This window comes from Alexandromys fortis, unplaced genomic scaffold (genome assembly GCF_014885135.2).
Source record: "Alexandromys fortis isolate MF-2015 unplaced genomic scaffold, M_Fortis_MF-2015_v1.1 scaffold_55, whole genome shotgun sequence".
Lineage (NCBI taxonomy): Eukaryota > Metazoa > Chordata > Mammalia > Rodentia > Cricetidae > Alexandromys > Alexandromys fortis.
This window is the reverse complement of record NW_026067936.1, coordinates 2,688,539-2,699,641: the sequence shown is the minus strand read 5'-3', so window position 1 is coordinate 2,699,641 and position 11,103 is coordinate 2,688,539. Positions and strand designations below refer to the sequence as shown.

General features: G+C 45.4%; 1 protein-coding gene across 4 annotated transcripts in view; it reads right to left on the bottom strand.

Moving 5' to 3' along the window:
* Positions 1 to 1,839: 1,839 nt before the first annotated feature.
* The window catches only part of Nsd3 (nuclear receptor binding SET domain protein 3), a 101,054-nt gene continuing 91,790 nt past the window's right edge, over positions 1,840 to 11,103 (bottom strand). For 3 of the 4 annotated variants that reach the window (XM_050146760.1, XM_050146759.1, XM_050146762.1), the window contains 5 exons: positions 10,403 to 10,519; positions 8,487 to 8,628; positions 6,887 to 6,993; positions 5,504 to 5,687; positions 1,840 to 4,844 (listed from right to left, as the gene is read on the bottom strand). In XM_050146760.1, the coding sequence (XP_050002717.1) occupies positions 4,603 to 4,844; positions 5,504 to 5,687; positions 6,887 to 6,993; positions 8,487 to 8,628; positions 10,403 to 10,519 (792 nt within the window). In that variant the 3' untranslated portion in view covers positions 1,840 to 4,602. The remainder of the gene's footprint in view (positions 4,845 to 5,503; positions 5,688 to 6,886; positions 6,994 to 8,486; positions 8,629 to 10,402; positions 10,520 to 11,103) is intronic. The other variant, XM_050146761.1, reaches the window with a different exon arrangement.

The window sequence follows — 11,103 nt, the reverse complement described above, 5'->3', positions numbered from 1 at the left end:
CAGGTAATTGTTTATTGTATAATATTCAAATCGACACAAATGAATGCCATATCAATTCAAAATATACACAAATCTTTGTATATAAAAAGATCTTTTTAGACAGTTGTAATCAGCTAGCATCTTGGTTATTATTGGCAGTAAAGTTACCATAGGGCACAGAACAAAAAATGAGATGTTAATTGAGAATAAAAGTAAGTGTAAAATTTCCCCATTCTTTTAGCTGACAGGAATCCCTATCTAGGCAAACTGGATTTGCACACACTGAGGCTCTGTCAGCAGGCAGGGGAAAGACAGAGGAAGCTGGAAGTGCTTCTCATCCCCTCAGCAGACTAGCGAAGTCACAAGAAAATCAAGGACTGAATACTGACTTTGGCAACTTCTATTTTCCCTTTAACTTAGACGGTAATGACTTTCAGAGCCTACTAAAGGACAAGCAATACTTTTCCCCCCCCTCCCCCACACAGGTACAAGTGCTCACATTTGCCATTTTTGCAATGGCTAGACAAAAGCCAAACAACATAATTTTTTTTTCTTTTTGAGACAGGGTCTCTACATAGTCCTAGCTGTCCTGGAATTTATTATGTAGTTCTTGAACTCATAGACACACGCCTGCCTCTGCTTCTGGAGTGCTAGGATTAAAGGTCTGGGCAACCATGCCTGGCAGAAATGGTTTTTGAAACAAGGGTCACACATAGCATTTTCAGCATAAATGCAAACGCCCCCCACACCCAGGCATATATTAAAACAAGTGACACTTGGGGGTGAGGCAAACAAACAAAAAGACAAAACAAAAATAGTAACTAATTTCTAAAGACGCTGCTGCTATCTCATGCAGTAGTCTCTCCCTCAATGGTGCCAGTAAATCTAAGATACCTGTGATCTCATGGGAAGAACTTTACTTTGACAGAATAGAGCGATGATTTCCACGCCATGACTATAAAAAGGAATTGTAGTGAGACTCTAAAGAGCCAAGTGCGTGAAGAACCTGAATCGATGAGGCAGAGGTGCCAGTGTCACGGGAACCACGGGAACCACACTGTGCTTGTGATGAACTCCATCTCCTCCCTGCCCCCGTACACCCTTTCTCCCAGACCCCCAGCACCCCACCCAAGGCAGAACTTGGTGATGTTTTTTCAGTATTGGTTAATCCACTGAAAGGATGTCTACATTTACTCCTTTAGCCCACCTGAAAATGGACCAAGGTCTTCTTTTTGTTTACAAGTAACCAGAGGCCAAGGGTGGGTGGTCCTTCGTGGAGAAACTTTCCATTTGGTCACTTCCTGTGCTGTCCACAATAACTCAGCAGAAGAGGAGGAGAAGGTCAGGCACAACAGCTATGTGGAAATAATTCAGGTCAAGTAAGAAAGCAACTGCTCGGCGCCTGTGGACGCATGAGGGGCAAGAGAACCACACCTTTCCCGAGCTGTGACACTCAAAGGCCATGTGCTTTCCTCCCCCACTAGGACGTGATATGCGGCTGGAAGCATCTCAGCTTTGTGTGAATGGATGCCGCAAGAGGAGTGTGCGATGTAAAAACAAAAGGACAGAGAAGCAGCCGGCCCCAGGGAGCCTGGCTCTACGTTCTGAATAGATGACATTACTCATCTGTTGATGAGACAGCCTGTAGGTCTAACAGAACTTATCACTAAGAACGAACTCAGGAAAGAAACTGTTTCAGGAAAGCTGTCACCAGGCCAGCCCCTCTGTGTGTTTTGCATGACCACAGACACTCAGTGTCTCTAGCCCACATCACTTACAGCAAACACTGGTTGCGGTCCTCCCCCTCCACAATCATCTTTTTAGTTTCAAATAGCTTCCTAACTCATTGATATATATATATACAACACACAGAAATCTCCAAGTTCCCATGGTTCCCAAACTCAGTCTATTCTACAGCTTAGGGAAGATAATTTTTGAGAATGAAAATGGATAGGGCTTGTAGAGCAGAGGTAAAGATAAAACCCACTCCATTCTGATCTCCAACACTGAGGAGATTAAAGAAGTGGATGACTGCTTCACAAACCAGCGGTGAGCCCACCGGCCCCTTCCTCCTAAGCCAGGCACAGGCAGCCATCTTGGTAGCCCAGAGTAGCCTCCAAAGCACGGGGCCTGTGGTGGCTTCGTGACATCATCTCTAGCTATCACAATCCAGTTTCTCTTCTTCCTCCAAAGATTCAGAACGAGATTTAAAACACCACCAATATTAGCCCACGTTGCTTCAAGGGCTTTCACTTCTGAACTGAATAAAACCAACCCCAAATACTGCATTCCACATACAGATTTCAAAGCTGATGAATACCAGCTCCAGACTGTGAGTAGGCACGGTGCCCTCTGGAATGTGCTCTGACGTAGGACAGGAAAGCACGGTGTATGTATACTTACAGTCCGCAAGCCTTCTGCTTTCTTCACCCTCAACTCTAAGACAGACCTGGGCCACAATGGCACAGGAGGTGCCAAGTTTGGAGCACTGAAAGCCTCTGGGCCATGCTCAACTATTTTGAACCACACTTGTGAAACAGCAGAACAATCCTATTAGTCATCAAAGAAGAAAAGAGTTGAGAAGTCTTTGCGAAGCTCTTTAAAGACAGAAAAACAAATATGCTACCCCAAAGGAGCAGAACAGAGACAGGTCAACCTAAGGTGTTTAGAAATACATGATGCACCCTAGGCCTTGCTATATAAAAGTGATCCTATACTAAAAAAGCATAAAGTCAAAAAAGAAAGAAGATACAATTTCGTATTGGACACTGTTCTCAAAAGAGTTACATTTGGAATATCAAAGAAAATCCCTTATCAGTAAGTTTAAAAATGTTTATCATGTTTGTATAAAATATTTTAGTATGATAAACCCAGATATTCATATTGTTTCAAAGGACATCAAATTTCTTAATTGTTGAAGAGTAGTGTTTGCATGGCTGTGCTTCACGTCAGCTGTCTGACTGGGGTTGCTCCTCCAGGAGAGGCAGTTAGGAGCTGAGAGAGGGAAACTGTAGTGTCTGTCTGCTGTCTAGAAATTGCACATTTATATATAAAAAAGAGGCACAGAATTGCTCTTTCATCCAGAGAAAGAGATCTGAATTGATCTGTAAAAAATTAAAAAAGAAGCAAACACACTTGACACAACTCCAGGGTGCGGGAGAGCATCTCCACCCTGGTAAAGAAGTACTAAGTTCTTGAGGAGGCTAAGCCATGAAAACTCACTGAGGAAGTTCATGTTTGATAGTAACACTAGACATCTTCTTAGTCCAGTGTTCCCGTGTCTCACAGGATTTCATACAGGTAATACTGGAATAGTATTAATACTTGGAATATTCCTAAGTGCTAGATGCACGGGAATTCTGTGGGCAGACACCTTGGTATGCTCAGGTCTGTACTAATCAAACATCACAGCCATGTCTGCGAACACTGGCTTTCTTGGGAGTGAGCATTCTCAAGTGCTTTTTAAGATGAAGTGCGTCCTTGTGGTTTTTACATACCCTGTAAAAGTTCTCCCCCTTCCTCAATGGGAACAATTTTAAGCACTGCATAATACTAAGAAGAAACTGTTCACATATAACTCGAGGATGTCTCTGTCTGCTTTCACCACCCCCAAGTTAGGATATCAAATGAAAAAAAAAAACTCTTAAAAAATAATTCAGGTTCAATTACATAGCTCTACCAGGAAACATGACTGCGTCATCAGCTGGCAAAGCAAACATGATTGGCAGAAGGAAAGACAGAAAATAAAATGCCTATAAATTCTAAGTAAGACTGGAGTCTACACTAAGTGGTCAGAAAATGGTGCATATATGCCCCAACTTTTGGTCTGTGCCTTCCTCGGTCTGTATCTGCTTGCCAGTGTCAGGGTGACAGCAATGAGCGTTCATGTCCCCACACATGCACCGCACAGGAAAATCTGTAAACGGTGACACTCATTATCAGGGGTGCATTCAGTCCCTCCTCCCTCCTGGACAGAGCCCTACACACCTCTGCCTAACTTCTAGGTAGTTACTGCACCACAAAGCCCACCTAGTTGAAGACCACAGAGGTAAAAGCTGTCAAGGCGTTTGTTTCCACGAGGCCAGAAGAGCCTTCTCTGGGACTAGAGAAGGCAAGGGAAGAAGGAAAGAGAAGTTAGCCTATCTACGGCTCAGTAAAGAGGTATATAAAGGTAGACACGCACGCACACACACACAGAGGTTAGATTGTTTGAGCTACACTTCTCACAATTCCTAAAAATGAAAATAAATAAAGGAATGGCGAATTTTGCTTTATACGACCAAGGATTGCATCTTGGGCTCGACACTGATCTTACCAACAGAACTTCCTTTTCTATCTCTCTCCCTTTCTCTCAACTTTGAAAATGAAGACACCTCTTCTGGCAGTTGCCAAGACACTGAAGTACAATAAAAGGCAGAAAGACCAAGGGAATTTCACTGTCCACAAAATTATCCCAAAGCAACAAAACAAACTGGAGAGACCAGGCAGCACCTGCTTAGCCGTGTGAACGGGTTTCAGCTTCCCTGTCTAAGGCAGTCCGAGGGCAGAGGCAGCATCACTCGGTTCTAGATGCACCAACTCTTTCCTTCTTCCGTTTAGAACAGCAGGCGAGGGAACCACCACTCATTCTTTCGCTTCCTCTCCATGATCTTGTGATTCCCATTTACTTTTGATCTTGTTCCAATATTCTGGTGACACAGGAGATGCGGGGTTGTGGTCGGAGCAGCAGAGACGACCTTCATATGCAGAGGGCACCAGCGCCCCCTTTCCATGAGCTTTGCAGAATGAGTGTGGACAGAATTCACAGAAGGAGACGGCTGCCTTGCCACACTCTTCACACTGGTGCCACGGACACTCCCACTTTCCTAAGGCAGGGTTGGAGAGGGAGAGCTCCTGTTAGCCCGCTTCTTGATTACCCAGGAAAACCCTGAGTCCCCCCACCTTCAGAGACAGGGTCCCACTGTGCAGCTTGGCTGCCTGGTCTACCTCTGCTCCCTATGCACTAGGCTTAAAGGCACCACCACCGAACTTTTCTTTTCACAATAATGTCTATCTATAGATCCCATGCTGGCCTCGAACACCCAGAGATCAATCTGCTTATGCCTCTCAAGTGCTGGGATTAAAGACAGGCTCCACTGCACCTGGCTCATACCCTACCTGCTTTGCTTAGAGGCTAATTCCAAACGAATCCAATTCCAGACTCCAGTCAAACAAACATCTAGTCATGTTACATAGAGATGAGCTACTGGCCAAGCCCAATGCCACAGGTGCCAACTACCCACCTACGGTAATCATAAGAAAGAAACCTGCCCTTGTGGCCACGTGAGGTGTGCCCAGTTTGCATAGAAACAAATCTCTGGCCAGAGAAATTTTTTGTTCTGTTAAATGTTTCTTATTTCACGGTTCCATTAAAGACAACAGAATGTATCCCAAGTTATATATAGATGGCAAAAACTGAAGGGCTTGAAGCTCTATGGGAGTTGATTCAGGTTAAGGCAGAGGAGGTGGGATACTTTGGGCTTACCGTATGGAGGCTGAGTCAGGTTAAGGCAGAGGAGGTGGTATGCTTTGGGACAGTCCTTTTTGTCACACATGACCAGCTCGCCCCCATCTCCACACTGAAAACAGTAATCCTCATGGATCTGCTTTGGTTCTGTTTTGAGTTTCCGTCTTTTCTTTAACTTGGCATTTTTTGTCTTCTCATCAGACTGGGAAGGAAGAGAGAACACAGTTTCAACATCAGATAATGATGACGCTTTACACAGAACCAGTAAATGCACACCCACAACCTTAACTGCATCTCTGCACGTGTCCTACAAACGTCAGAAGGACTTTTCTCGCAATACTACACTAGAGCAAGGCTTGTCATTGTCCACTGGGGTTGTCTGCTTTCTCTGAAGCACAGTTTATTGTGTGCATTAAAGGTGGCAGTGGGCCAGCTAATAACTATAATACTGTCTGTCATTCCTTGATTTCTTTGAAAATTGATTTTTATTTTATGTGCATTGGTGTTTTCCTGCATGTATGTCTGTATGAGGGTGTTGGAGCCCTGGAACTGCAGTAACAGATATGCCATGTGGCTGGGAACTGAACTCGGTCCTCTAGAAGAACAAGTATTCTTACGTTCGTTCTGGGCCATCCTTCCGGCCAAAGTGAGACGATCTTAACAAAGTAGCTGAACTTCTTCCCTGGGCATGACGGCAGTGCACTGACTGGCCAGTCACTGCTGAGTAGTGTTCAAAGACAACGTCACTTTCATAGAGTCCTGACTGCTGGGTTGTTGTTTCTTTTGTTTGAATTGTCCGGGTGGTTCTAACTGCAAGCTGCTTTACTTCATTACTGTTCGGACTTCAGCCTGCCTTTCCACAATGACCTATAACTACTTGCTATAACATAGACCTTTGTATTTATGTAAGGTTTTTGGTTTGTTTGTTTGTTTCCTTTTTAGGCTAGCCTGGAATTAATAGCAATCCTCCTGCCTCTGCCTCCCAAGTGCTAGGATTACATGCTTGAGTCACCACACCCAGGTAACACCCACCAGTTTAGAAGCACATAATTCAGTGGGTTTAGCACATTTCAGAACCTCCCAGACCTCACTAAAACAAGCTTCATTAGAAAGTGAAAATAGCAAGCACGGTCCAGTCGTGGAAGCCTGTGACCCCAACATTTGGGAGGCGAGGGCAGAATAATCAGGAATTCAAGGTCATCCTCATTGACACAAGAGTTCAATGCCAGTCTGCACTCCATGAGATCTGTGTCAAAACAACCATCATCACCGCCCCCAGAGAGGCACTGACAGACCTGACAGAGCGGCCAGACTCTGTAGCCAGCACTTGCAAAGACAAGCAGGTCCTTCTTCCCGCATCCCTTCCCTGCCCTTGGCTGGGGCACACCCTGCACCACTGACCTTCGGTCGCACTCCTAGAAAGCCACTGCAGTTATCTGATCCACAGTGGCACACTGTCCTGCCATTGCCCAGACAGTCCAGGTTGTAATTAAATGTCAACTCCATTCCTAAAACACAAGAGAAATGATTATCCACGGTGACACCATGAGGAAGCACTGCCACACACTGTCCCGCTGACACATGGTTCTAACACAAAGACTGTCCCAGGCTGGCAAGATGGCTCGGGGGTGAAAGCGCTTGCCTTTTAAGGCTGACAACGTGAGTTTGATTTGGAGGAAGAGCACAGCCTAAGCCTAGAAGTTGTCATTTGTCCCCAGGAGCACTTACATATGCACACATCATATAGAATACCAGAAATAACACAACTGTAGAGACCTTTCCTCCTTCCACACCCATCTGAAAACAAAGACAGAAGAGTGGGGACAAGTGGCTAACATTGCTGCCCAACAAAATGTACGCCAAAGCTAAACAGTCTAAAAGGACGACACATCCTTTGTGGAAACAATGAACACGTGGTCTATGATCAAGAAGGGCTTCTAGCTGAGCCCTCTTTACAAAGCTAAACTCTAAGTTTCTTTTTTTGTTTTGTTTTGTTTGTCGAGAGAGGGTTTCTCTGTGTAGCCTTGGCCGTTCTGGAACTCACTTTGTAGACCAGGCTGGCCTCGAGCTCAGAGATCCGCCAGCCTCTGCCTCCTGAGTGCTGGGATCAAAGGCGTGTGCCACCACCTCCCTGCTAAACTCTAGTTTCTAAACGAACAACATGGAATGGCATGGTGACAGTGTTATGAGCGCCTTCCACTATGAACCAATACACACTCACAACGCAAGTTCACCAGAAATGTGAACGCTCTAGGGATCCAAACTAAAGCCCCCTGAACACTGTTTCAGGCAGGGGTGACTAACCCAGAGTCTAGAAAGGGCTTCAGCTGGCCTCATGACTGAATTGCTCCATCAGTTCCTGACAGGATTGCTAAGGCGTTTGAGACCTGAGCAGGGAGGGAGAAAGAAAGCAGCGAGGCTGCCGAGGCTCAGTGTCCAATCTCAAACAAGAGTGGTCTTTCAGGGCCGGAAACAGTTGGTACAAGATCTACTTTTATTACTTTTAATATGTGTATATGTGAGTGTGGGAGGGTACCTGTGGAAGCTAGAGGTGTGTCTGGAGTACAAGTGGTTGTGAGCCACCTTACACAGATACTGGGAATTGAACTCGGGTCCTCTGCAAAAGTATACACTCTTAACTGGTGAGCCAACTCTCCAGTTGCCACGGGCTAGTTACCTTTGTATGTTGAAAGAACAATACAGAGCTAGGCCATCCAGTCACACTATTCAGACGGAGTGCTTTGGGGAAGCCGTGCATCTGCCCTGCAGTAGTGACACGATGGCATGCACAGACACAGGCTCTACGGGTCCTCTTTTGCACAGAGGCCACTCAGTGTTCTCTTCAGATGCAGTTTTACTGCGCTGGCAGAAACGCCCAGTTCCAAACAGAGCATGTTGTCTTCCCTGAGTCAATACTCGGGTGCCAAGTCTTAAAGGATAATGTCCTCCCCGACAAGAGAGATGTCCCCACAGAGGGACCCAGGACAGTGTGGCCCTTTACCTGCAGGGATATCACAAAGAGCAAACAGCCCAACTCGAACATCCCCGTTTACTGTCCACTTCTGGGTCTCACAGTTTGGATTACAACTGTGGTTCATGAAACGAGAGTAATTTCCTTTTGGTCCAGCATCAATTATCCGGTCCTTCAGAAAGGGGAGACAAAGCGGGGGATACTTTTGTCATAAACTACAGACAAGCCATTTAGAAACACAGTTAGGGGAACACAAGGCTGCAGCATTTATTATCAGCTGTGTGTGACCGTTAGCAGCGCTGAGGACACTGCAGCCACCCTCTGCAGTTCCCCTACTTGATGACCTGAGACTTTCACAGCTTCTAACCGGACACTGCCGAGAATGGTGAGGACGGTGCCATGGAGAAACAAAAAGTCAGCAGGTCATTTGTTTAGGTCTTTATGATAAGAGCTATACTGTTCAGACACCCAACTACTCAATTAGTTTGCTCTCAGTTTCTCTTTCCTGCTCTAAGCCAGAAGAGAAACTGTTGTGGAGAGACGAGTTTACCCCATGCAGACGGAGAAGGGGAAATGGGACTCCCCTATGAGGATGTGGAGCCGCAATCTCTCTCTGCTCTCACAGGGAAAGGTGTGCCTCCCAGTAGTTACCTACTCTGCTTTCACTCACACCGCAGTTCAACAGAGAAAACACTGGAGTTGGGTCCCCTCGATCTGGACTCCTAACTGCTGATAAGCTCTAAGTCTGGGAATCACTGGCTGTCTGAGCTCAGCGAGACTAGGATTCAACGGGGCAGACTGCAGCATGCACTGGAGCTGGAAAATTTTCAAATAATACAACTACATATAGTTAAAATACTTTCAGAATAATCCTTTTTTTTTTCTTTTGAGACCGGGTCTCATAATGTAGCTCTGGCTGGTGTGGAATTTACCATGAAGACCAGGCGGTACTGGAACTCACTGCCTTGGCCTCAAAAGTACCAGAATTAAAGACATCCACCATCATACCCAGCAATCTCTTCTACTGTGCTTTGCTGTTTTCCTGTCACATTTTTGCTTGTGATGAGACTCAAATCCAAAGCCTCACATACGTGTAGTATGTGCTTTACCATGGAGCCATGACCACAGCCTCACATACGTGTAGCATGTGCTTTACCATGGAGCCATGACCACAGCCTCATATAACATACGTGCAGTATGTGCTTTACCATGGAGCCATGACCACAGCCTCACATACGTGTAGTATGTGCTTTACCATGGAGCCATGACCACAGCCTTACATACGTGCAGAATGTGCTTTACCATGGAGACATGACCACAGTCTCATATAACATACGTGCAGTATGTGCTTTACCATGGAGCCATGACTTCAGCCTCACGTATGTTCAGCATATGCTTTACCGTGGCGTTATGACCTCACCCTGAATGATATCTGAATCTTTTAGAAACATTCCCCGACAAGGAAACATGGGTACCAGTCTTGGTTCTTGAAGGGCGACAGAACACTAAACAATTGACTGAGCTGTACCTCGACCTGGGTTTCCCGTCCTCTGTCAGAACGATGATAATAATTGCTCTCATTTCCTTTTTAAAAGCTTAATAAATACATAGAAACTTAATTAGTTTTGGGTTAATCAGAAATTTCAAGGTATTTTATAATTCAGAATCCTAAAGCTGATTCTTCCAACAGTGATAAAGAAACCAGGTCTCTCACTGATGCAGATCGAGGATTAGGACCCAACAACTCCAACCTAGACATGGCTGGAGTTCTGGAGTCTCATGACTATGAGGTCTCCTTCTGTACTCCAGAGGTAATTACAGCACTGACTACTGAAAATCATACTAGACTTAGAGAAATGAAACTAAGAGAAACGGAGTCCAACATAAAATTATGAACAAAACATAAAATTTCCCATTTTCTTATCAAAAAATAAAAGCATTTTTACCTTGGTAACAGTTAACATATAAAAATTAGTTACACTGTTCTCGTGCGCTCGCTTGATTCGAAGTCTGCATTCTTCTTCATCAATTACTTCACCAACATATTCATTTACAAATTCACCCTGCAGAGAAGCATGTAATAGTCACTGTAAAATCCGCGCACATGTATGAACCAAGAAAATTAACTAAAGCACAAAGAGTAGCAAGTGCTCTTATGGTGCAAAGGCATGTGTGTGTCTGTCTCAAAACAGAAGGGAGAAGGCTGAGGGCTGAGAGTGCAATGCAGTTAGTAGAGCCCTTGCCTAGTTTGTACAAGGCCATGGGTTCAATCCCCAATAGCACACAGACTGGGTGTGGTGGCACATGCCTATAATCTTAGCACTTGGGAGGTACGGAAAGGACATGTTGATTCCTAGGTCAGCCTGAAGCACATGAGAACTTGCTTTAACAACAAAACCCTAGGGCTGGGGGTCAGAAATGGCTTGGTGTGTAACCTGAGTTTGACAGACTAAGAGATGTTCCGACTCCCACCAGACACTACGGTGTGCAAGTGGAAGTGGAAGTGTTGAGCCGGGCGGTGGTGGCGCACGCCTTTAATCTCTGCACTCAGGAGGCAGAGGCAGGCGGGATCTCTGTGAGTTTGAGGCCAGCCTGGTCTACAAGAGCTAGTTCCAGGACAGGCTCCAAAGCTACAGAGAAACCCTGT